Source organism: Aspergillus stella-maris (assembly GCF_047715825.1).
Source record: "Aspergillus stella-maris strain CBS 113639 unplaced genomic scaffold BDV14scaffold_1, whole genome shotgun sequence".
In the NCBI taxonomy this organism is placed as follows: domain Eukaryota; kingdom Fungi; phylum Ascomycota; class Eurotiomycetes; order Eurotiales; family Aspergillaceae; genus Aspergillus; species Aspergillus stella-maris.
Window position 1 is genome coordinate 222,442 of NW_027396795.1, and position 24,098 is coordinate 246,539.

General features: G+C 51.6%; 8 protein-coding genes across 8 annotated transcripts; 4 read left to right on the plus strand and 4 right to left on the minus strand.

Annotated features, from left to right (window-relative positions):
• Positions 1-4,364: 4,364 nt before the first annotated feature.
• BDV14DRAFT_854 (putative pyruvate dehydrogenase E1 component alpha subunit) lies at positions 4,365-6,005 on the minus strand. The gene is made up of 4 exons (XM_073777692.1): positions 5,675-6,005; positions 5,489-5,622; positions 4,981-5,435; positions 4,365-4,927 (listed from the first exon to the last, which is right to left on the minus strand). The coding sequence occupies exons 1-4, from the start codon at positions 5,795-5,797 to the stop codon at positions 4,422-4,424; spliced, it is 1,218 nt and encodes a 405-aa protein (XP_073633676.1). The 5' UTR covers positions 5,798-6,005; the 3' UTR covers positions 4,365-4,421.
• Positions 6,006-6,221: 216 nt separating this feature from the next.
• On the plus strand, positions 6,222-8,385 carry BDV14DRAFT_161752 (uncharacterized protein). The gene has a single exon (XM_073766802.1). The coding sequence runs from the start codon at positions 6,348-6,350 to the stop codon at positions 8,352-8,354; it is 2,007 nt and encodes a 668-aa protein (XP_073633677.1). The 5' UTR covers positions 6,222-6,347; the 3' UTR covers positions 8,355-8,385.
• Positions 8,386-8,541: 156 nt separating this feature from the next.
• BDV14DRAFT_161753 (BSD domain-containing protein) lies at positions 8,542-10,232 on the plus strand. The gene is made up of 2 exons (XM_073766803.1): positions 8,542-9,519; positions 9,586-10,232. The coding sequence occupies exons 1-2, from the start codon at positions 8,583-8,585 to the stop codon at positions 9,879-9,881; spliced, it is 1,233 nt and encodes a 410-aa protein (XP_073633678.1). The 5' UTR covers positions 8,542-8,582; the 3' UTR covers positions 9,882-10,232.
• On the minus strand, positions 10,233-12,784 carry BDV14DRAFT_161756 (RanGTP-binding protein). Its single transcript, XM_073766804.1, has 6 exons — positions 12,462-12,784; positions 12,364-12,395; positions 12,219-12,276; positions 12,098-12,166; positions 12,016-12,050; positions 10,233-11,967 (listed from the first exon to the last, which is right to left on the minus strand). Exons 1-6 carry the CDS (start codon positions 12,480-12,482, stop codon positions 10,296-10,298), a joined length of 1,887 nt encoding a protein of 628 aa, XP_073633679.1. The 5' UTR covers positions 12,483-12,784; the 3' UTR covers positions 10,233-10,295.
• Positions 12,785-12,907: 123 nt separating this feature from the next.
• On the plus strand, positions 12,908-15,351 carry BDV14DRAFT_889 (translation termination factor GTPase eRF3). The gene is made up of 2 exons (XM_073777789.1): positions 12,908-15,081; positions 15,142-15,351. Exons 1-2 carry the CDS (start codon positions 13,003-13,005, stop codon positions 15,187-15,189), a joined length of 2,127 nt encoding a protein of 708 aa, XP_073633680.1. The 5' UTR covers positions 12,908-13,002; the 3' UTR covers positions 15,190-15,351.
• BDV14DRAFT_886 (pre-rRNA-processing TSR2 family protein) lies at positions 15,310-16,395 on the minus strand. Its single transcript, XM_073777779.1, has one exon. It carries the CDS (start codon positions 16,099-16,101, stop codon positions 15,514-15,516), a length of 588 nt encoding a protein of 195 aa, XP_073633681.1. The 5' UTR covers positions 16,102-16,395; the 3' UTR covers positions 15,310-15,513.
• On the minus strand, positions 16,395-21,636 carry BDV14DRAFT_893 (uncharacterized protein). The gene is made up of 5 exons (XM_073777799.1): positions 21,306-21,636; positions 20,965-21,253; positions 18,077-20,899; positions 17,385-18,026; positions 16,395-17,326 (listed from the first exon to the last, which is right to left on the minus strand). The coding sequence occupies exons 1-5, from the start codon at positions 21,345-21,347 to the stop codon at positions 16,689-16,691; spliced, it is 4,434 nt and encodes a 1,477-aa protein (XP_073633682.1). The 5' UTR covers positions 21,348-21,636; the 3' UTR covers positions 16,395-16,688.
• A 162-nt stretch (positions 21,637-21,798) lies between these two features.
• Positions 21,799-24,072, plus strand: BDV14DRAFT_925 (WD repeat NOL10/ENP2 family protein). Its single transcript, XM_073777869.1, has 2 exons — positions 21,799-22,056; positions 22,116-24,072. Exons 1-2 carry the CDS (start codon positions 21,840-21,842, stop codon positions 24,053-24,055), a joined length of 2,157 nt encoding a protein of 718 aa, XP_073633683.1. The 5' UTR covers positions 21,799-21,839; the 3' UTR covers positions 24,056-24,072.
• Positions 24,073-24,098: the final 26 nt, after the last annotated feature.

The window sequence follows — 24,098 nt, forward strand, 5'->3', positions numbered from 1 at the left end:
GCTTTTGCGTTCCAGTCAATCGGAAGGGAGCGCGGACCGGGGCAAAGAAAGGCTATCTTGTTTTTGTGAGTTGGTTGTGTACCAGAATCCAGAAAGAAGGCGTGAGATTCTGGACTTCTAGGACGCTGGGCATGCCTAGACTACGAAACTGCAAAGGGGAGTACCTACGTCGGTACGTACATGATCAGGGGGTTGTTAACCCCATCAGACATGCGGGGATAGGAAAATGATAGGCTCTGGGCTTCCCTGGCACTGTGCTGCATCATGCTGGGAGCCTGGGACTGGATGGACCGGACCCGAGAACGAGTGAGGCTAGAGGGGTCAATGCTTGTGCAGGTGGAAATATACAGGACCGCGCCCAGATGTGTCAAGTGGCACTGGTCCAAGCAGCACCGACCCAGACGGGCGGTTCCCGCGGTCGATCGCACCGCAGCTTGGTCAAGCACCCAGACGACGCTTTCACGTAGCACTGCAGTCTGCAGCGGCCAGCCGGAGACCCGTGAAGAATAGTAGACAGGCTGACTACTAGGAGTATTTCCTGCTTTTATTGCAGAGGTTAGAAGAGGCCCCCGACCAGGCACGTCATTTTGCAGACCCAGATGCATTATTGTGGATGATTCCAAATCAACCTCGTCGGAGAGTTTTTCTTGCCCGCACTCCAATGCCCCATCCGGCGAAATTGTGTTTGTTGAAGACCCTCTGCAGTGCTGCAGGCTAGTCTCTGTAAGGCCCTCGTACTCGTCTCCAAAGTGCCTCTCATCAATGTATACGCCCATACCAATGCACGTCATAAACGGGAGAATCCTTTTTCTCAGATCTCGGGATTTGAAAATGTCATGTGGATAGATAGGCGGTTAGCTTATCCTGGTAGTGGTTGCGAAAAGGCAAGAGTCGTGTCCCGGAGGAAGTATGTCGACAACGCGACGTACATCCTTCCTTCTTCTTACCCCTCCAAATCCCTGCTAGCGCTGAAGAAGTAAAATAGGGCGAAAAGCACGGGCGCCCGAGCTCGGCATACCTCACCGAAGTACAACAGCAGTACCTAGCACTATTACCGGTATGCTTAGAAAAATCCTCTAAGTGAACCCCCGATATCCGAACCATCAGATAGACGCTGAATGGGGCTCAGCGAGGGGTTTGGCTAGCACAGTCAGAGGGATATTCTTTCACTGGGGCTTGTCTTGCTGGCTAGATGTCAGACGGTCGACGGATGGGGTATAGTTGACGCAGGTCAATTCCTAGGTCTTGGGCTCTCGTTCTTGAGATGAGATAATTATCTCGGCTCCAGCATCTAGTGGCCATCTTCGCGGGTCTCATTGCTGTCATTATTGATTGTTCCGCAGATCGAAGCAGCAAGCTACTGCCTGATAAGGATTCTGGCAGTTTCTAGCGGTACGGGCTTGCAGGACTACTGCGGTACAGTCGTACAAGAGGTAAAATAGGAGACGATCGTCACCAAAACCTGGGATCCAATGGCGGCGGTGCCACGCTGCCGGAAATTCTGATCCATGGATCGCTCCCTTAATATCCGTCGGCCTGGGCTGGCCACAGCGCCGCTGCAGTAGTAAGCTCGGAATGTCCGAATGCGTAATTTATAGACAAAGACCGGCAAAAGTTAATTATATTGACTGCAGAGCCAACTCACGCTGTTAATAATAAATTGTCTCCTTGTCGCGGTTGCCTTTCTGCCTCAGGCCTTGGAACGCTAAAGAAACGTGATCCTCATAAGCCATCAGGAGTCAGGACTTATTTCTTGCAGCAGGATTTCATGAAGGCCGCGGGCTGTCACTGTGGTCCAATTATCAACGGACCTGCTGCGGTCCGTATCCAGACTGTCGGTAACCTGCCCCACTTTCTTCCCTCGAAAGCCAAAATTCCAAAATGCGCCCCTCAGTCGCCATTCTTGCTCCTACCAAATAAGGAGCTTTGTCCTAACCAACAACTTTAGCAAGACGTTGATCTCGTGCTTGTGTCAAACCTCTTCAGCTTCGGGTTGCACCAGTCTTCCTGCATCCACCTGGATCTCATGTTCGCAAGGATGAGCACTCTCCCCGTGCGACCGTCATGCTAACCGACCCATGGCAACAGGGTTCATCCTGGTAGCTCAAGCCTTAGTCTGGAAGGGCCTCGATGATAGAAACACTTTGTTCTACTCCAAAGCATGTTCGCCGGTGCTTTCCGTCGGTCGATCCACCTGCTCCGTACTTGGCTAAGCGAGTGGCTGGTGGTAAGGAGAACTGAGGAACAATGTGTTCGCTGTCTTTGAATCTGCAACTAGGATACTTATCCAATTGAAATCATAATACGCTAGCATCCTCAGGCACCCGAAGGTAGATGAATCACAGCCGGGAAATACACCAACAAAGAAACCGACAGGGCAATAACAACCGGGGCCGAACTAAGTTGCATATGAGTCGTCTTTCTGAAACAAAGAGACATCTCGTGATAACGAATGCCGGATTTATTGGAGCGATTGATGAGGAGAAGATGAAGGGCACGATGCAGTTCACGTCGACTTGCAAACTCTCATCTCTCTGATACTCGGTTTTGGCGAGGGAAGCTGCCACGGCGTCTTTTGTCTTGAGAGTATGCAGAAGTTATGCATGAGGCGACGCTATTTTCCAGGCTCTAATAGACCGCTTTTCCGCATCCTGAGACAGGATAAATTGACTCGAACCTAGCGGAGAAGAGGAGAACCCTGTCTTCCACCCTACATCCTGGTCAGCGGTCAGCTCCATTGTCTAAAGTTCAGCTCACCTGCAACACAATTCAGGGCTACTGTTCTGCAAGTCCGACGGCGCATGCACCCTACCACACCCTAGTTACTGCCCAATCTGAGGCCCTGTTCGAAATGAAATTGGCCAACCACCTACTCTGAGTGATCAATGGCGACGTTAAGTTTAGTCGTGAATCAAGGCTACGTGTTAGGCTGATACTGGTCAGTGCTGATGCATGGCTGTGAGTGCACGTTGGAAACCAACCCGAGGAAATCCTGCAGAAGAAATGCATACATTCATCCCAAGACCCGGGACCATGGCAGCCAAGCATTCCCAGAAGGAACTTTTGGGAGGCAACGTGGTTCAATTATGCAGCTTTTGGGCCTTCGGATGCGGAGAAGATCAGGAGCACAGTTGGAGGCTAGAGTAAGCAAACTAGCGATCAACAGTCCAACACGGCAGTCTTACTCGTGCAAGCGAGGCCATCAAGAAGCAGTCTGGAAGTAGCAGCGATGTAACCCATTCCTGGGTTTGATCGTACCATGCTGGGCAAGAGATAGAGGGGGAGATCTGAGGGGCCTAGCTTGAAGGATCCCGAGTATTATTATATCGGGCTGTATTAGGGGGATCAACCTCACATAGTGACAGGTCGTGGAGGTATTGTGGTGTATTGAAGGATACAATTGGCGGGGTTCCATTTCGTCTATGCAAGGTCTGTGGGCCTATAATCAGACCCTCGTCGTAGTAGTCTGCTAGGAATGGGACCATACCCACAGAGACGGAAAAATCGAATATACGTACCGATTAGTACCAGCAAGTCAAGGAATGAGACACCCTCTGATCAGCGATTCTCAGCTTCGGGGAATAAGGCCGAGGACTAGAAAATCCTTTCCTCTTGCCTTGAAAGAGGCTACCTGAACGCTGGCTGACCTATCTTATTGACCAGGTCATCCTTCACAAGACGATGTCCAATAACAGCATTGCTCGCCCTTATTTCGAGGACATCACCGAAGGCTGGAAGAAGAAAGTCAGCAGACGGGTCTCAGTCTCAGGCTCGAGGAACGAGGAACGAATGGGGCTACTGGGGAGAAGAGGGAGTTATGAGGCAGGCAGGTTCAGGCAGCCCCAGCCCCAGCCGCGAAACATGAGTCCTTCCTGAATCGGCTTAGAGGATTTTACTTCCTCGACATCGGAGGCAACAATCTGCTCTGTAGACTACATCACTCTTTCGATTGGGGTGGTTTCTGGCCTTCTTCTGCTGATATTCGAATGCAATGGGCGCAGACTCTGCAACCAAGATAAAGTGAGTTCAGCACTCCTTTCCCAAATGTGTTCTGCGTCCCCGGCCCAGACGAGAACGAAGGCTTACGTCTGCTCTACTAGTTGCGGAGACAGCCATACATCATTGACTCACGAATGGACACGAGCGGGAGCCCCCTCACCTCGATTGATTTGTACAATTTGATCAACAAGTAATTACGAGAAATCCGGCGTGAAACAATATCTATGCAATCAATTGAGGTTGCTTTTACGTGGGAAGCCATCGCCTGTCTGCGTTGAACTCCGCTGGTGACGTCCTGGATATTCCATACATGTGTTTTGGACCTTCAAGAAACCTAGGTGGTAGCAGGCCGCAACCAATGGGTCTGTGTGTGAAGTAAAAGATCTTCATGGCAAGCAGCTAAACTACTTTACTTCACTAGTTCAACCAGGATAGTATGTTTCGTCTATGGTCCTTCCTCGTCGCTGGTTCGGTTCGCTACCGCGAACATAGATATCTTGGAAGAGGACATCAGCCTTGAGTTCAGGGTCCGGCGACGCCTCAGCCGCAGCGACTTCGTTCTTAACGTGCTCTCGAACGCTACGGTCGATCTCCTTCGTCTGGTCCTCCGATAGCACACCCCAATCAAGTAGCCTCGCACGGAAACCAGTGATGGGATCGTTTTCGCGCTCTGACTTCAGCTCATCACGAGATCGATATGCCGTTCCGGGATCTGACATGGAATGCCCAGCGAAGCGGTATGTGGCATACTCATACACGAGAGGCCCATTACCTGCCTGAACGTATTCCTTTCCGTGCTTCATAGCCGATATCACGGCAAGAACATCCATGCCGTTGACTCGCAGACCAGGAATATATTGTCCCCGCTTATAGTACTCGGTCGTCGCTGAAGACCGCTCGGCTGAAGTCCCCATTCCATACTTATTATCTATACCCGAATTAGCACTGCCCGAGTAGAACGTGAAATGAGCCGGAACTCACTTTCAACACCAAAAATGACTGGCAGATCCCAGAGCTTTGCCATATTGAAAGCTTCGTGTACCTGGCCTTGGTTCGCCGCCCCGTCTCCAAATAGATTAACCGTTAAGTTCTTTTTATCATTGTACTGTTGGGCAAAGGCTATCCCTGCCCCAACGGGAACACTGGCGCCAACGATTCCATTTCCGCCGAAGAAGCTTTCGCAAAACATGTGCATCGACCCTCCCTTGCCAAAAGAGATTCCATCCTGGCGGCCAAGAAGCTCTCCGATAATGCCCTTCACAGTCCCGCCACGCATGAGCGTGAACCCATGGGCCCGGTAGGCCGTTATAAGCTTATCCGCCCGCGTGATAGCGTGCTCTATCCCGACGGCAACGGCTTCCTGGCCTGTTGATAAGTGGCAGAACCCGCGAATCTTCTTGTCTTTGTAAAGTTTATCGGCAGCCATCTCCATTCGTCTATTTGAATTGTCAGCAGCCAAAACAAGTCAAGACAGCAAACAAGAACAAACCGTATCAAGTTCATGTCATGGTATAGTTTTTTGAGCTGGTTTCTTGTCGTTTCCAGAGAGTATGACGGCGGGTCGAAGTTATATGTCTCGAAGCTGTCTTCTGCGATGGGAACTTTGAATGGCTTATCTTCTTCCTGAACATAGGCTATTAGGCTTGCGCGCACAAATAATCAAACCTTTACTTACACTAGGAAGATCTTCTATATTGGCGACATGAGCTAGGCATCGCCGTCCAGTGTCAATTGGGGCTAGTGGCCTCGGTCTCAGCGGAAGGAAAGCCCTCCGTGGTAGTGTTGTTCTCATATGCATAGTTGAGAGTGGTAAAGCGGTAGTTGGAGATTGTTTTCAGACGATATCAGCGGCATGGGCTTTCATCGGCTGCAGCTTCCACTCCCATATAACGTCATTTCTATGACGCAACCATCCAGCATGTACCTCTCACAATGTGGCCATCTTTGTACAATGTACTGAAAGATGGAATAATCTGCATATACATGGGCTCTAATCTTCACTGCCTATCACCCATCTCTCAAAAATTATACATACATACCCCTCTGCAGCCGTCTAATACCGGGTAATACAACTAGTGTCCCAGATAGGAAACCCCGATCTCCGCGGGTGAGCGCACGGACCATCATAACCACTCAACGCGTCCGACGCGTTGTCGCAAATTGCCCGCCTATCCAACCTCAGGCAACCATCAGACTGTCGCCTTCGCCGCATATGATATGGAGCCTCATCGAACTGTTACCTAAACCTGCCTAAAATATTACAATCTCGAATAATCCGACCAACAACTACACACTAACCCATGACTCTCTCCGAAACTATACCAAATACTTGTGTTGTCTGAATTGCGATGGGCCAAGCTGATAGAGACATCACGAACAAAAGGACCTCAGACTCATTTCTCACCCCTGATAAACGGGCACTGCCTAGCAAGTCGAAGCGAGCATCAGCATCAGCGCGAATAGGCTCTTTGGCGTTAGCAGGTACGCCTGGCGCAGCGCCAACATCAACATCTATATCAACATCTATATCAACACCTTCTACGGCATCAACGTCGAAATCGAAATCTACGAAGAGAGTGCCTGTCCGAGATCAACCGACCCTCACCCAGATCGACTTCGTAACGCGATCTCAACAGCCGACCTCCGACGATGAGTCAACATTCGAGTACATTGGTGATTCTGGAGGGAATGCTCGGGAGGTGATTGAGATTGAGGATCAGAGTGAGGATGAGACCTACGAGCGGGATAACGAGCAGGATACGGACTATAAGCCGTCGTCCGCCTCGCGGATCAAAAGGGAACGTGGCGTCAGATTCAGTGCTGTGCCCTCGAAACCGAACAGGTCTTCTAGTGGGATTCATGGAGCGTCTGGAAAAGGACGCACGAAGAGTGGTGACAGAAAGGACAAGGACAAAACTGCGCAGAAGAATGACAAGACCTTGACGCAAATGAAATACGTACGGCGAATCAACATTGAGCCTGACGACGATGAAGATGCCAAGCTGGAATACGCATATATCACTCCGAAGAAAAAGGGCTCCGAACGTCAGGTCAATGGTCTCAAGACCGAGGGCCGCCAGGATCAAGCATCTGTTCAAGAGCCCTTGAATCAGCACAAAAGGAGGAAATTGAGCCCGAGTCCAGCAGAGAACAAGGTGCGTGAAGCGGGGCCAAAGTCAGAGGAGAAGAATATGCGACCTCCTATTACGCCGCGAAAGAACTTCAAGCATGAAATACCTTCGTCACAATCACCTGAGAGTCCCGATATTGCTCTCATCACATCTTCTCAGTTCCGCAGTGCAACCCGCTCGCCTGAGAAACCAGCTTTCAAGATTCCCAACAAACCTCACATTAAGACAGAAGCGCCCGGTTCGCCTCAAATGAAGGCTACTTTAGAGTCTGAAAACTCGCCCCGTGATAACGAGGGACCTTCTCATTCATCACCAAATGCGCATGGACAACCCGAAATCACGCCCGACGCCAGGGCGTCACTGGAGCTAGGCGATGAGTCTCCAGATCCAAAACAGCCCCCCAAGCCCACGCAACGAACCGTTGTGTACGAGACCGACGCAGAGTCGGATTATAGCGAATTCGCCGACGAACCACCGGACATCTCAAGTTCACCGGGAGCCCAGCAAGACATCATGGATTCCCAACAACGAGCAAGTGTCCAGGACGAGCTTAATTCCTCGAATATCGAGCCTGAACCCGGGCCTGAACCGGAGTCCCAGGAACTGCCGCCTCTACCCGTACCCGAAACACAGATCGACTCGAACACTCTGCCTTCGCAATCGAACCTTCTATCCGACGCATCAATATGCTATCAACGATTGTTCGCCGATACTCAGCTTCCGCTTGACCCGGTCCCTATGATAAATACGCAAAGGATGGCAGAGCTGTTTCCGGAAAATTCCCACGGATTGCATACCATCTCCCCCTCTCCATCATCACCTATCCAAACCAGATCACAACCGGCAGCCACCCCTCAAGTGGTTACCGAAACACAGGATCCAGGTCAGACGCAGGATCAACCTGAGTCGCAAACTGACAAGACCCCCACGGATATCGTTCCCGAGTCCTCGCCTGTTGCTCGCCGTGAAGACAGTGGAAGTACGGGTACGGACTCGAATCTGCGCGCCCCTGCTGCTAGGGATGTCGTGGTGCAGGTTGAGTCTTCACAACCGGTAGGCCGGGCATCCAGGCAGCAGAATACATTAGAGGACTCTGGACCTCGAAGGATGTTGTCCAGGAGCCAGATTTTGACTTCCAGTGTCATGGAGAGTATACCCATGCCGCCGTTCTGGATGAGCAGTCAGGAAAGTGCATTGGAGCCGTACCCTTTACCTGATAGCTGATCATAGATTATATATACCAATGAATTACGACTCATGATACTCTCAACGTAATGAAGCCTAAGATTAGAAGCTCGGACACAGTAGTTCATACTTCACGTTCGGCGATCGGCGCATCGTAGACCCGGTAACAAAGGCGCTTGCGGAGAGCCAAGACGCCCAACTTAGTGTGTGGATAACCATCTCATCCGCCATTATTTTCCCCTCACTATTCAAACAACACACCGAGTCATGGATATATACGACCAAGTACAAGGAGATTTTATCTCCGCCCAGCAAAATTCCAAAAAAGATGAGAACAAGGACGACGCATCCAAACCCAACGAGCCCGCCCTCGACCTAAACACCGAGCTCCAAGAGACCTTCCGCGCCTTCTCCGCAAGCCCCTGGGGCTCGCGCATTGGTGGCCTCTGGGGAACCGTGCGCAAGCAGGGCGAGAGTTACTATGAGGGTGCGAGACAGGAATATGCTGCTGCTAGCGAGGAAGCTGTGAAGGGGTTCTCGGATCTCAAGGACACTCTTGTCGGGCGCACGAGGGGCTTATCGCTTAATACGGCGTTCGGCGGTGCCGAGCGAGGCACGACGGAGGGGTCGCTGACGCCTACGGAATCTCATGTGAACGAATCTTCAAAGGAGAAGGGGCAGGATGGCAGCGACGGCAAGGCTGCGTCGAGCGAGGGGTTCCTTACTCGAATCAAGGCCGAGGCATCTCGACGACTGAAGGAGTTGGAGAAGGCAGAGGAAGCTGCGGACGAGGCGATCTTGCAATTTGGCAAGAATATCACACAGAAGCTCAGGGAGGCAGTTACTATCGTTGCGCCGGAGGACGAGTCGGGGTCCAAACTTCTCTTTGAGAGTAAAGATGCCGAGGGCAAGAGGGTTATCCATGCGACCCGTTTCGAGGCTCAGCTTCATGTCATTCACACCACTCTTGACAGCTTCCTGAAGGATCCTGCTAGCGACGAGTGGCCTGCTTTCCAGAAGTCCTTCAACATCGACAGCAAGACGGCGGCAATCGCCGCGGATCTCGAAAAGTCCCCGGAGCTGCGCACAGCCATGGAGAAGCTTGTCCCGGAGAAGGTGCAGTATGCCGACTTCTGGTCCCGGTATTACTTCCTCCGCCTTGTGATTGAAACCGAGGAGCAGAAGAGGAAGGAGCTACTCAAAGGTATGGTCGCGCCTTCCGAAATATATTTTCGATGTCCCCGTACTAACACAATATCTCCGTCTACAGGCGCCAGCGCTGAGGACGAGGAAGAAGTTGGCTGGGACGACGACTCTGACGACGACACCGACTCCCCCGCCACCCCTCAAGTCTCTGACAAGTCTAGATCCTCCAAGGACGCCGTCACTAAGCCCTCTGCCGACTCGAACACTCTCAAGCCCACTGAACCCCGCCGGTCGAACGACCAGGTCTCCCAACCCGACAGCGAATCCAGCTACGACGTTGTGAGCGGCGCCACCAGCCGGACTCCTGCCAGCCCCAAGGAGAAGGCTAAGGACGATGACAGTGATGATGACTGGGAGTAGATTCTTTTCTTCTTATTCTTTCGGACAATGGTGATCACTTCATGGTTTGCGCTGGATATCTGCACAGTGGCAGATCGTTGTTTTCCGATGCTAGTGCGACCTCCTCCGGCCACTGGATGGTCTGAGAACTCGCAAGGAGTTTGGCTGGTTGTGCTTTGTCTGTTCTGCAAACGGCGTTCTCGGACGTTCCTTATTGCCTTTTAAACCTCTTTCTCTCCCTATCTACTTAGCGACACCCTGATATTACGCAAGCAGTTTATATCCCCTGAACTCTCTCATTCAATATACATTATGTCCATTGTTCTCTCAACTTGTTGTCTCATAAAATTTCAGAGTTCGCACTAGCAGTAAATATCTCTATCAAAATTATTTATTCCATGAATATCTTCAAGAAGTAAAACAGCTACTAGTACTTTAACGAGCTAGAGGTGACCCCCTCCTCTCTTGCTCGTCCGAGCCGCGCCTGAGATCGGCCGTCCTTGAGATAGACCATCGTGCATGCGAAGGAGTCTCTGGTGTATTCTCTCTTGAGCGGATATTATAACCCCGAGCCCGGTCACTCGGCGTCCAAGGTACCTCGCTGCTCTCCCGGCTGTACCCTATGGATACGCCCTCCGGCGTTCCGCTGTACTGATAATCCTCGCCTCGTCTCTTCACGGGGCTTTCGTCATACGGGTCCCATCCTACCCTTCGTCGCGCGTCAGAGCGGAGGCGTTGCCGGTGTTGCTCGTCCCCGCCGGCACCAGTTGTCGAGGACTCCTCCAAGAAGAAGTTGAGTAGTTCGTCGCTAATCGCCAGATGAGATTGTTGCTGGAATTGCTGGAGAGACATTAGACGGAGCAAAGTCTCGAGGAGAGAGAGGGAGGTGCGAATATTGTTAAAGAGCGGGTTAGAGACCGTCGTCAAAGCCTGCGAGTTTTGTGGTTGTGGCGAGCCTGGTTGAGGTGATCTGCTGTCTGAATTGAGTGAAAGCTGAGCCATTTTCTCAGTGGGATCGGGTGACTTGGGGCTCTCGCCCTCTGACTCCGTATCGGAAGATTCATCTTCGTTGTACACTTCAAAGGCTATCCATTCTGGATCCAAATCCTTGGGTAGCCGCCATTCATCCGGAATAGAACTCTCGTGGAAACTAGGCGCTGAGTGATTGGTGGCTGATTCGGCTAGTTGCGCATCCAGTTGCGCTTGTATCTCGTCTATCTCGTCCTCCGATTCCGGCTCGTTGCCAGCGTCAAATCCAGTCATGTCTCGCTCGACCATGCGACGCGGTGGGATAGCGGTAGGGTCTCTTTTCAGCAGGAGAACAGGATTATTTGTCTCGCCATCAGTGCTTATGTTGAGGATCCTGCCCGTGTCCGCGTAAAATATCTTCGAGATCTGGTGAATAGATATGATATCGCGTATTCCTGCAGTCTCGATATCTTCATACTTGTGAGGCTGTGGTTCGTTTTCATCAAACGTATGCACTCGCCCATCATCGAGATCCTCAACTACCAGGATTTGGTAAGCGAATTCGTCAATTCGGCCCTCGGCGGGAAGCGTTGATCTCGGCTTGTTCTCCGGAGGCACAGCCATATCCATGGGCACCCTTCGTAGCTTCAAGCGAGCCTTGTGCATCACTTCTTTCCAAGTTGCCTCGCGAATGCCTTCCTCATCATGCGGACGGAGATGGCTTGCGAAAAGCATGTACATCGAGAGAGTAAATGTAGGACCAATCTGCACTGCTTGAGACGGCGTCATGGAGTATTGTGTATCTCCGGTCGTTAAGAATGTGCTAGCCTGTAGCAGCCGGGAAGGTGATATCGTCGCAGGGAGGTTGGTCGAGAGCTTCGCTCCCGAAGTCGTGATAGCTAGGTTCATGAGAGGGACAGCATCTTCGATTCGCACCAGAAGCCTCTTGATGTCTTGAATTATAAGCTTTATTAGCTCCTTAGTTCTCGAGATCTCTCGTGGGGTCTTCCCGCCCCTCGGGGTCTGTTCTTCTGATTGAGCGGCGGCAGCTAACCGTTGACCAAGTGATTGAATATCCAATCGAAGAGACTTGGTGAGGGAGACTGCGGATTCCAGTGATGTATTGCCGCGCGCAGCACTGAATGTGTTAATGCCGGAGATTTCATGTCAACATATCATCACTTACATCAGTTCGATCATGTCGATTGCTGGAGATATAACCTGCCTGGTAAGCCCCGCAATTAGATGAGGCGTTTAGAATTACTCACTTGAATCTTGCTCTCAAGTCGCTGCTGTAGCATGAGCAGCTCATTTCTCTCCACGCTTTTGTCTACATTCTGTAGGAACAACAGTTTAGTGGTGTTAAGTCGCAATCGCATGCCCACTCACTTGCAACAGCCTCGAAGACTGACGGATTGCATAACTAGCTGTGATGGCAATGCCTGAACTAGACAAACATTGTCAGCACGGATCTCCATTGAGTATGAAGAATGAAATTTGACATGGCGGGGCCAAATCACAGAGGTGCATATACCGAATCGCATAGTTCATCGCCTGCTGCGTGAGCTGCAGGTGAAATTAGCTTGTACGCTCCCCAAATGGGGCTTTCGCGGCCGCTAGGGACTGACTTACGCGGGCTAGAAATGTATCCATTTTGCGACAACGGACCGGCTAGTATTTGAATCCACCATAGTTCAAGATGCTGGGAGAAGATTGAGGAAACAAAGCGTCATTTCAAAGGTGGGTTGTTTAGTGTGGCACCCCTGAGGGCCTTATCGATAAGAAGCCACTGTGGCTGGTGTCTGGTCTCTAGATATGTATGCCTTATGGCTGTCAGGTACCATTTGGTCTTTTCATGCCGGACCAAAACGACGCATTTGCCCCTGAATGACGCACAGCACTATAAGCCCCCATAATCAGGCGTATATTGGGCTGGAAGTACCGTAGAATATTCCTTTCCCGCCACCAAAATGGCCCAGCCCTGCGTCAGCGCGGCGGGGAAAAGATGCGGCTGAGTCAGCGGTGCAAAATCCGCAGCCTCAACTAAACTTGCTTGGGAAAGAAAGACCCCTCCTTCGTCCTCGTGTGGCCTCGAGTACTTATACCCTTCTCTGTTCCTTGTTTTCTATCTTGTTCAAGCGCTTGTCTTGTTAAGCATCTAGACGTCTCGAACATGGCGAACCAGACCCCTGATTCTTGGGAGGATGAACTCTCTAGACAGACCGAGGGCGTCAACCTGAACAACGCACAAGGACGCCCCCAGGCTCAAGCCCCGTCTTTCCACCCCGGTGCGGCCACTTTCCAGCCTGGCGCTTCTTCTTTTGTCCCCGGACAACAATTCCAACAGTATGGCGGCTACCCTCAGTATGGCCAATACGGACAGCAGCAGTACGGCGGATACCCTCAATATGGCCAGTACGGCGGATACAACCAGCAACCCGGTGGCTACAACCAGATCTACGGTCAAAACTACGCCGGATACCAGCAGCAGCAGCAATTCCCTCAGCAACAGCACGCTGCTCCTGCTCCCGCTCCCGCTCCCGCCCCCGCCCAATCCTCACCGAAACCCGCTGCAGCCACCACTGCCGCTCCCAAGGCTAAGGTCTTGACCATCGGTGGTGCCAGCAACTCTCCCGCCGCCCCTAAGACGAAGGTCCTTTCCATCGGTACCCCCACGCCCGCATCTACCACCCCCTCTTCCGACTCCGGAAACCTCGCCGACGCCAAGGGCCCTGCGGCTGTTGAGGCTGCTGCTAAGGTGACCGCTAGCAAGGCCGTCGACAAGACAGACAAGAAGGCGGAACAGAAGGCCGCTGCTAGTGGCAAATCATCTCCGACCCCTTCGGGACGTAACAGTCCTGGACGATCGAGCCCCTCTCGAGGCGAGAGCGCCAAGGAGAAGCGTGATGCAAATGCTGTCGCTATGGAACAACAAGCGGATGTCGATGAGGAAACTTTGAAGGAAATCTACGGTGAAAAGAAGGAACACGTGAACATCGTCTTCATTGGGCACGTCGATGCCGGAAAGTCTACCCTTGGTGGTTCTATTCTGTACGCTACCGGTAATGTGGATGAGCGAACCCTCGAGAAGTACAGGAGGGACGCCAAGGAAGCCGGTCGTGAGACCTGGTACCTTTCCTGGGCTCTTGATTTGACAAACGAGGAGCGAGCCAAGGGTAAGACTGTCGAGGTTGGTCGCGCTCACTTCAAGGTCGACGTTCCCACACCCGAGGGTATTGTTGAGAGACGTTTCTCTATCCTCGACGCTCCTGGACACAAGTCCTACGTACACCACATGATTGGTGGTGCTTCGCAGGCTGATGTTGGTGTCCTTGTCATTTCTGCCCGTAAGGGTGAATACGAGACTGGTTTCGAGAAGGGTGGCCAGACCCGTGAGCATGCCCTGCTCGCCAGAAACACTGGTGTGCGCAAGCTCGTTGTTGCAGTCAACAAGATGGACGACCCAACCGTCGAATGGAGCCAGGATCGTTTCAAGGAGTGCACAGTCAAGGTCTCGAAGTTCCTTGAAGCTCTTGGGTACAAGAAGGATGACCTGACCTTCATGCCAATCTCCGCTCAGCGAACCCTGGGTATCAAGGACCGCATTCCCAAGGACACCTGCCCTTGGTACGACGGACCTTCTCTTATTGAATACCTCACCGAAATGAAGATGCCCGAGCGTAACCTCAACGCACCTTTCATGATGCCCCTCAGCACCAAGTACCGAGACATGGGTACCATGGTTGAAGGACGTATCGAAGCTGGTGTCGTCAAGAAGAACCAAAACTGCATCATTATGCCCAACCGCACAAAGGTCGAAATTGCGGCGCTTTACGGTGAAACTGAAGACGAAATTGTGACTGCCACTTGCGGTGACCAAGTCCGTATGCGTCTCCGTGGTGTCGAAGAAGAAGATTTGCTCCCTGGATTCGTCATGTGCTCGCCAAAGCGTCCAGTCCACTGTGTTTCCGCCTTTGAAGCCAAGATCAGAATTCTCGAGTTGAAGAGCATTCTGACAGCGGGTTTCAACTGCGTTATGCACGTGCACTCTGCTGTTGAGGAAGTTACTGTCGCTTCTCTACTCCACAAGCTCGAACCGGGTACTGGACGACGAAGCAAGCGTCCCCCGCCCTTCGCCAGCAAGGGTCAAATGATCATCGCACGCATTGAGATTACCAGCACTGCTGGTGCTGTCTGTGTGGAACGTTTCGAAGATTACAACCAGATGGGACGGTTCACTCTACGTGACCAGGTAAGCTTCTCGCCTGCCATATAACCAGCTAGCTGTTCACCAAGCTAATATTTTTTCTAGGGGCAAACCATTGCTATTGGTATGATTACCAAGCTTCTTGAAGAATAGACGACTACCCAGTAACGGCTTTTTTTGTGTTTATAATGATGTTACTGGAGCTCGGTCAACGCACCTCGACGACAAAGTGATGACTCGGATGAGGTTAGGACTCGTTGATGATGACGAATTTTATTCGGCTGCTCTATAGATTTTCGCATGTTTTGATTTAATGCTGGATATGAAAAGTCACCTTTCGCATATACCTTTGTGTAGAGCTTTCTCTTTTGAAAGCCAGGCGCGTACTTGGTAGTAGTTGAGAAGTAGATACCATTGCATTTAGTCTATCTATCTGGGGAATCAATCAACAAGCATCATCACTCAATGCATAATAATCTACCGCTTCTTCTTCCCAACAACCTTCGTGAACCCATCCTCATCAATCTCAGGCTCAACCCTCTCCCTCGGCGCCCTAACAAGCGCAGGAGCCTCCCCCATATCCATGTCCTCATCCCCATCACTATCCTCCTCCCCACTCGTCTCATTCTCCTCATCCTCCCCCCTCTTAAACCCCGCAGTAACAGCATTCTTACTCCCCTTCCTCCTCTCCCACTCCTCCCACATAGCTTTAACACCCTCATACTCCCCACGCTCAACCATATTCCGAACCTCCATGATCTTCACCGCAACGTCACCGGCGCTCTCGTCGTCAACGACAACGTCAAACTCGTCGTTCATGACTTGGATAAGCACGTCCTCAAGGTCCTCGACATCTGTCTCGGGTCTGTCAATGATCATCTCGGAGATTGCGCCGCAGAGCCAGTCGCGCTTGTCGGCGGATGTTGGGCCGCCCCAGTTGCTTGTTACGGCGAGGGAGAGGGCCGGCCAGGCGTTTATGGCGAGGGTTATGCCGAGGTCTAGGTAGGAGGAGGCGGTTTGGGCTGCGGCGGGGGGGAGAGGGGGTTGTTGTTGGTTGGTGGCCATTGTGGTTGATTTTGTGTATTCTCTAGTTGGAGGGCTTGAATGTATAATTGACGCCTTCTTGGAAGGATAGGATGTGTGTTGTTCTTCGCGGGGTTTTATTTCGGTTTGGTACTAGAATATGGTGTGGTGAATTGTTCGTGGTTGCGTCGGGAAAAGAGTGGTCTTGCGGACAGTTTCTCAGACGTCAAAAGAAATCAGACGTTGTCAATTGACCGACTACTTCGTCAAAGACTCAAAATGAACGTAAAAAGTGTATGGCGAGAATGAGGGGTTGCGTTGAATGTTGTCCGTTGATCTCGAATTTTTTCCCGCCTCTAGTTAGTTATCGGCAGCCGATTAGATATGATAAGCTTTGGTCAGGTGACCTTACCCTGTAGTCAGGAATATGTTGAAGAGAGGATATATAGAATTCGAAGATATGATGGGTATAAAAATATGACAAATAGCAGCCCAGATCCCAAGTGATGGTATATCGCATTGTATGTGCAACCCGCCCGAAAAGAACCCAGATGATATCCCTGCCAACGCCATGCACTCAAGTGACTCAACCCCGAAATATGGGAATAAGAGAAATGAACATCTGCAAATCACAGAACATAGCTCAAAAATTGTTGAGCTCGCACAGCTGTGGCTATATGCCAGGGTAATGTACCGGTCTGGGCGATCCGCGTGCCTCGAACTCGCGCAAGAGTTGCCAGATCACGATACATTCCTATGACTTCGCGTAGAAGTACTTCGTATGAAGATGAGGGTCGTTGCGTAAACAAGAGGTTAACGTTCATGGAGAATGCTCCGTCCGTGTCTGTGGTACCTCTTCGGCGAAGGAGATATCCACTAGCCAATGCCGGGCGGTACTCCGTGAGATGAAGAGTACCATTCAGACGGTGAGACAACACAACGCTCCATGATTCGTCACATATGTCGGTAAGTAGGGTTTCTGAGTCGGACTCTACGAGTAGGTCCGTTGGTGTAGGAGCGTTTGCCGGTACATTAGCACCACCTGGGGGAGTGGGCGCATTCCCTGGTTGATCTGGTGATAGGATAGAGCCGCTAGGAAGTGGCGTAGCCATAGGCGTTGAACCCGCCTGTGGATTGAGGACACTCATGGGCATGGGCAAAGATGGTGGACTCAGTGATAGCTCAGAAGCCGTATTGACACTAAGTATCGCCAGCTCTACAGGAACAGGCCTCGATTTATTGTATTGATCGGCAAATGTCAACCAAGCTAAGATATCAATCAGTATCAGAAAAGTCAGAAGCTTCGGAGCGTGGGTAAGCCTTACTCTCATGTTCGTCCTGGTCCACGTTCTCGGTGCTCACGATTATGACTCTCCACCGTGCTTGGTTTTTATCCATGATTTCCTTGGTTGCGGCCCATATTTCACCGCGCACGGTAGAAAGACTCCTAGTAGCCACAGAGTTGCGGAAACGAACGCAGTAAGACATGGTTTGTTGGAGAATCCCAGTATTGTCTGACCACGCCACAGTAATCCAACGCTGGTCTTGGCTCCTGGAGCATGCAACATGAAGACATTTCCCTTCTTGCATGGGCGAAGAGCGATCGGACGCAAGTTTGAATCCGATTGCGGGTGGAAGAGTCTCAGCCAGCGTGACAGGTGGTGCGCAATTCACGATGCTGGGCTGTGTCTGTTTCGTGGAGCACCGGCTGTAGACCTCCAATGCCAGGCTCATATAATCCACCTGGGGAGGTACGACTAATGACTCTGTCGACATAACGAAGTCCAAAGGAACGATCTGCAACAGCACTTCGTCTGGTTGCTTGTATTCTGTGCTGGCCAGGTAATTTTGCAGCAAGCATGAAAATGCAGCGCATAAGTCAACCAAGGACGCTGCATGTAAGAACGGGTTTATTATATAGACAATGGTGCTATCTTTGGAAGGGCGAACGGTGGAAAGAGCAGTTCCTTTGACAGATTAGTGCCACTAGAAATATAGTCACGCGTGGCAAACTTACCAAGCTCTTCACAGATCGTCTTCAGCTGTTGCATCGCTGCCTGATAATCGGATTGTTTGGAAGAACCAACGTCCCAAGCACCTATTGGATCGTTGGAGGCATCTGTAGCGTCTCTCCTGGAATGATTACCAAGGTTGCAGCTGGTGTAGAGAAGACCCAATCGCTCCATAAACACGCCCGCTGCTTTCGTTGTCGTCTCGGGGTAAATGCAATAAGCATTGACGTCCTTTGGCCCGTGGGCAGGCTCCAGGTCAAATGTTTCCCAGAATGAAATGGCGGGAGGTAGTGTTTCCAAAAAGCCTTGGCCGCGCCGAACACGCACATGCGGTGGTGACAATCTTGTGATCGACCCCCTGGCAGTTTCTTTACGTTGCATATTCTGCCGAGGGGTGAGCCCGCCTGAGGTATCTGGCGAGAAGAGGTTCTGTTGCTCTTGCAGTGACACAAAGCTATTGAGGTCGAGCTTCTCGACACCGCTCAGATAATCCGAAACATCCAGCAACTCCCGAAGTCTGAAAACCATGCTGTCGGAGCTAGAAACACCGAGATGCCCGTCGAACTTGTGGTCGAAAGATGACTGGGTGACTTGGTCAACCACAAGCTGGGCAATCTGGATTTGTGCATCGCGTGGAGCAAGCGAGGGGGAAATTTGGTTCTCAGGCAACGAAAATAACCCAGCGATTGACCAATCTGAGAATGTTGATAAAAGGTTTCCTAAGAAAACAGAATCCTCAGATTTAGGTTGAGTCAACTCCTGCTCAGCCCCTATCATACCCTTCTCTGACAATGGCTTGGGAGAGTTCAAGGGGCTGGAACGAGCACGTTTTCTCTTGAGCGTCGCCACAGCTATGGACGGCAATTTATTCTCCAAGACACTATTATCGCTCTCGTCATCCATCTCACTGCTTGAGTCGGGACTGGACGATGAGTCGATCTCATTCACCTTGTCCTGGTGCGCATCTGCGACTTTAGGGTAAGAAAGCATCTTGGCAGTGCTTTTGCGGCGCGGGAGTCCAATGATTGGGATGCCTGCTGATGAGGTCGATGGTTCCTGGGGTAGCGTGGAGCCCGCTCCCATAAAAGAGAACTTTCCCTCTGCGCCATATTTCTTGTCCCAGGAAGATATGTTGCTTTTGAAGGTCACCGGGCCATAATAACTTGGGATATGAGCAGGCTTAGTAACAGACTGTGCAGTAGCACTTGTCTCAGGGAAAAGAATCTTCTTAACCTCCACGGGGCTCAGAGGCGGACTTATGGTTTGGGAATTATCATGAGGGGAAGACAAAACAAGTGCGTTGTTGTCTGAAGTGGGTTGATCGGCTTGAGTTTCGTCTGGTATCTGTTCAGTAACTTTCGGAGGCGTGGAATACTCCTGCATCGGTACACTATTAGGAGAGGGCGCATCGGCTTCAGGAATTTCAATGTCCGCATCGGGTTTGCTTGACTCAACAAAGCCAGGGCTTTCCTGGATATCTCCAAAGCTGACGCTATTCCCAGCTGGGTTAAAATCTTGATCGTCGAAGAAGCTGAAATCGGCGTCCGTAATCCCTTTCGTACCAAAGTCCTTTTCATTGATGTCCCCAAACAAGTCATCATCTTCATTGGTATCGTACAAGCCAGATCCAACCCCAAGGCCAGCTCCAGGGCCAAACTCCATTGTCACATCAGGATCCATACCATTCTTGATAGAACCACGATTGTTTTGTTTCGTCTTGACTTTATTTTGGGCCGCGGATGAGCCAAGGTCTGAGTCTTCAGCAGAAACTGCTGCAGGAACCACGATACCAGTGGTTCCATCTGGTGGTGTTGGATATACAAGGCTCGCCATTTGCATTTCTGGGTACAAAGAGGCTCGAGATAGACTCTCTACCCCCTCCGAGAGACTGGTAGGGACGGGTGATAATGCGGCTTGATTACTGACTTGGGGTTGTTGATCTTCGGGTGAAAGCTCAGAGCCCTTGTCCATGGACTTTGGTATCTCCTTAGTCCACCAGTCTTCCGCAAAATCGAGTGGATCACCGAATACAAGTGGTCCATCTTCGAGATCGTCGTCCACGTTAGGCTGGCTTGATTTTGTCCTTTTGAAGCAATAGATAGCTGGCCACAGTATTCGTTTTAGGGGTAGTGAAAATTTGTCTTCCTTGATGCGAGCGGCTTCTCCAGACAATTTAGAATAGAATGGTTCCCAGACCTCAAGCTCTACCCAACCATCCTCAGTAACTGGGTCAGGCGGCAGCCCAAAGTAGCCCAGCCATTCTAGAACGTTGAGCTTCCATCGTCCAGTTTCCTCTGAGGCGGAAAGAGAATGCTTGCTTCCCGCTGGTTGCGTTGTTACTAGTCTCGCAATTGATCCAGTGGGCGCAAGCCAGATGTCAGTCCCAGTTGGGCATTGAGGAAGACTTTCACCAGGTCGACTGAGGCGTGTCAGACCCGTCTGTGCTATTGTCTGTAAAGCGACAGTCAGCTTCCCCACCGATGTCAGTTGGACGTGGAGGGATGTCAAGGCTGCGACTGATGTGGGGCCGTTGTTGGCAGCGCTCAGGCCCTCGTTGAGATCGATTTCGACGGCATTGAAGAGAGTTCGTGGTCCAAGGGGGATAGCGTTGTTCTGGCGAACTATCTGAACGCTGAATGCAGCGGTGACAGATGAGATGAATGAGGCGTAAATTGCTGCAGAGCCGCCTGAGTTGTCTACTCGCTTGGGTTGCACAGGGCCGCTTTGCAATCGTTGCAATGGCGCGGGAGAATTGGCGTTTGCCGTCTGAAGATCTGACCGATGGCTTCTCGCCAAATCTGCTGAACTGACGCTGCCCGATGTCCAGACTAGATACGGGGTCAGCTCGCTACCACTATACAGCTGGACGTGGAATGAGCTGCACTTCGCTTACCTTTGAGAACGGTAGAACCGACAAGGAGCCGCTTAGTATCATCTCCTCGGTCATTCAGAAGGACAGGTTGAAGATGATCAAAGTCTGGGGTGGCAGAGAATATCAAAAGACCCAGGCGCCTTGGGTAACTCAGCACTAAGCTACCTTGACTTCTAAGCCGAAGCTCGAGCTCTTTGAGCCGGCTAATATGCTTCAAGACCGCGGGGCCATTATTGGGTCCATCACCAGGAGGATTATTGCCGCTGGTCTCCTCGGTATATATTCTCCAATATATATTAGAGAACCCATCCTAAAGCGACATATTAGGACGAAACCTGCAACTGGGTAGGGAAGACACCTACAACGACGCGTATGTTTGTGATGGATCCCCCGGGAAAATCCATGGTTTAGCTGGTATCCCAGAGTGAACCAAGGTAAAGAGCTAGCGAAGCTGTAAAGACCGAAGATAACTTCATTTCCGAAGGAGTTCGAACCAAAAGTAGTGTCTCACTCCGCAACCCATCGCATCCAATGTTGATAGATACGACGGTCAGCAATAGGGCGAAATGCGAAGATGGCGACGCCCTTTGGAAACAAGCAAAAGTCGTACGGTATAGGGTCGGTCACAGCAGCGACATCGTGGGACGAATCGAGGTGCGCGACGAAAGGAGCGACGGTATCAACATGACCAGCGGCGGAAGTTGCGGCGAGTTCCAGCACTCTCCGCGGCAGTTGATCATCGAGGTTCGCTGGGGCCCCGTGCGTCCAATCAGAGCCCGCCGAAATCCCCAGGGTCACGTGCCTGCTTTTATCGATAATCAAAGAAAAAATCATAGATAAAATCGCTAGTCCGCAGTCTCTCAGTCTGCGCATAGCCGAGGGGCATCAACACCAAGATGAAGCTCTCAAACCAGTCCGAAGTTCCGGTATATACCATTTCTGGCTCGAATACAGCCCGCCCACTACCAGAATGGCTTGCAAGACGACGAAAGCGCAGTTTGAAGGATGACCCGGAGTATGCGAACAGAATTGAACTGCTTCAAGACTTTGAATTTGAGGAAGCCAGTCAGTGTATTCGAGCCAGTGAAGATGGCGAATGGGTGATGAGCACAGGTGAGATGGTCTTGCTTCGATTTTGGCGACCGCGCAACTGATGTTCTTGTCTCGTATAGGAACCTACAAACCGCAAATCCACACACACCACCTTCCTCAACTATCACTGTCCTGGGCCCGCCACACAGATGCACTCAACACGACATTCCAGCTCCTTTCTTCCGACTACTCAAAGTCCATCCACCTTCAGTCCGATCGATCACTCGAGTTCCATACACCCGGAGGCTGCCACTATAAAACAAGACTCCCGCGGTATGGTCGCGATCTGATCTACGATAAAGTATCTACGGAGGCTCTTGTTCCGGCTGTCGGAGTCAACGGCGATGGTATGGGTGAGGTCTTCCGTCTCAACCTCGAACTAGGACGTTATATGCGGAGTTTCGAGGTCGATGTCGGAGGTGACGATTTCACATCAGCCGGAGGGGGCGCATTACAGGGTGGGATCAATACTGGTGCGGTCAACACAGGAGCCATTGCTGAAGAGAGCCACGGTCTTCTTGCCTTTGGTACTACGTTGGGAACCGTTGAGCTTTGGGATCCGCGAGCGAAGGGCCGCGCCGGAGTACTGCTTCCTCCAACACAGGCTGGGCCCGATGACCCAAGAAACGAGATTACAGCACTGGAATTCCATCGCGCAGGATTGACGCTTGCGACCGGTTCTTCGAACGGTCTGATCCACCTCTATGATCTCCGTTCACCAGTTCCTCTGCTCAAGAAGGATCAAGGATACGGCTTCCCCATTCACACTCTAAAGTTCCTACTTCCTTCGACGACTACTCGGGAACAGACCATGGAACCAAAGATAATGTCTGCAGATAAAAAGATTATCAAGATCTGGGACCCCCGAGATGGCGCACCTTGGACCTCCGTCGAGCCTGCAGTTGACATCAACTCCGTTGCCTGGTGCAAGGATAGCGGAATGATCTTGACCGCCAACGAAGGACGGCAACAGCACTCGTTCTTCATTCCCCAGCTTGGTCCGGCTCCCAAGTGGTGTTCATTCCTAGACAACTTGGTCGAAGAGATGGCAGAGGACCCCAACGATCCCAGCGCATTCAACGCCGGTCAAGCCGGCTCCGTCTACGATAACTTCAAGTTCTTGACCCTACCCCAGCTGAAGACTCTCAGCCTGGATCACTTGATCGGCAGAACCAACCTCCTTAGACCATACATGCACGGATACTTTGTCGCGCAGCGTCTATACGAGGAGGCCAGACTCATCTCAAACCCCTACATCTGGGAAGAGGAGCGCGCGAAGCGCATCAAGGAGAAGATCGATAAAGAGCGCGAAAGCAGAATCCGCGGCAAGAAGAAGGCCGCCGTCAAAGTCAACAAGAAACTCGCCGAGCGCCTCATGGAAATGGAAGAGAAGAACGAGCGCCGCAAGGCCAAGCGTGTCCTTAAACAAGGCGGCGACGAACCCATGGACAATCCCGAAGCTCCTGCGCCTGCTGCAGACGCCGACTCCAACGTTCTCGGCGACGGCCGTTTCGCCAAGCTCTTCGAAGACGAGGACTTCGCCATCGATGAAACATCTCGCGAATTCGCCCTTCGTAACGGTGGCAACATCCCCTCATCCGCCCCGACAGCCAGGAAGGAGCGTGGCCTCACAGCCGTGGAGCAAGAAGAAATCGACGATGTCCCCGGCTCATCAGACTCCGACGACTCTTCTTCCGAAAGCGAACTGGAACGCAAGCAGAAGCCCAAGCCCAAATCCAAACCCACCAACACCCGCCGCCAGCCCCAAATGCAAGTCTCTTCCTCAACAGCCACAACATCCTCCCGCGACCGCTCCTTCGGCTCCCGAGCCCAGAACATGCGCGCTAGGGAGAAGCCCGCTCGGCGGGCTACTGTTGTCGGCGAGCAGGAGTTCACATTCAACCCCCGTGGTAAGGGGCCAAAGAAATCCGCGGACTCCTTCAAGCCCACGACTGCTTCGGCAGATTACAGGGCCAAGGAGCGCCGGAGTGCTTCTGGAAATACGTTCCGGAGGATGTGAGCTTGACCTTTCCAATAGCATGTATGATATATTACTACCTATT

Coding starts and splice junctions, on each gene's coding strand:
- BDV14DRAFT_854 (XM_073777692.1), bottom strand. CDS start 5,797: ATGCATATGAGAACAACACTACCACGGAGGGCTTTCCTTCCGCTGAGA. Junction 5,623..5,674: donor ATATAGAAGATCTTCCTAGT/GTAAGTAAAGGT, acceptor GCCTATGTTCAG/GAAGAAGATAAGCCATTCAA. Junction 5,436..5,488: donor CATGACATGAACTTGATACG/GTTTGTTCTTGT, acceptor CAATTCAAATAG/ACGAATGGAGATGGCTGCCG.
- BDV14DRAFT_161752 (XM_073766802.1), top strand. CDS start 6,348: ATGGGCCAAGCTGATAGAGACATCACGAACAAAAGGACCTCAGACTCA.
- BDV14DRAFT_161753 (XM_073766803.1), top strand. CDS start 8,583: ATGGATATATACGACCAAGTACAAGGAGATTTTATCTCCGCCCAGCAA. Junction 9,520..9,585: donor GAGGAAGGAGCTACTCAAAG/GTATGGTCGCGC, acceptor CTCCGTCTACAG/GCGCCAGCGCTGAGGACGAG.
- BDV14DRAFT_161756 (XM_073766804.1), bottom strand. CDS start 12,482: ATGGATACATTTCTAGCCCGC. Junction 12,396..12,461: donor TGGATACATTTCTAGCCCGC/GTAAGTCAGTCC, acceptor TTTCACCTGCAG/CTCACGCAGCAGGCGATGAA. Junction 12,277..12,363: donor GCGATGAACTATGCGATTCG/GTATATGCACCT, acceptor ATGTTTGTCTAG/TTCAGGCATTGCCATCACAG.
- BDV14DRAFT_889 (XM_073777789.1), top strand. CDS start 13,003: ATGGCGAACCAGACCCCTGATTCTTGGGAGGATGAACTCTCTAGACAG. Junction 15,082..15,141: donor GGTTCACTCTACGTGACCAG/GTAAGCTTCTCG, acceptor TATTTTTTCTAG/GGGCAAACCATTGCTATTGG.
- BDV14DRAFT_886 (XM_073777779.1), bottom strand. CDS start 16,101: ATGGCCACCAACCAACAACAACCCCCTCTCCCCCCCGCCGCAGCCCAA.
- BDV14DRAFT_893 (XM_073777799.1), bottom strand. CDS start 21,347: ATGGATTTTCCCGGGGGATCCATCACAAACATACGCGTCGTT. Junction 20,900..20,964: donor CGGTTCTACCGTTCTCAAAG/GTAAGCGAAGTG, acceptor CCCCGTATCTAG/TCTGGACATCGGGCAGCGTC. Junction 17,327..17,384: donor GGACCAGGACGAACATGAGA/GTAAGGCTTACC, acceptor TTGATATCTTAG/CTTGGTTGACATTTGCCGAT.
- BDV14DRAFT_925 (XM_073777869.1), top strand. CDS start 21,840: ATGAAGCTCTCAAACCAGTCCGAAGTTCCGGTATATACCATTTCTGGC. Junction 22,057..22,115: donor CGAATGGGTGATGAGCACAG/GTGAGATGGTCT, acceptor TGTCTCGTATAG/GAACCTACAAACCGCAAATC.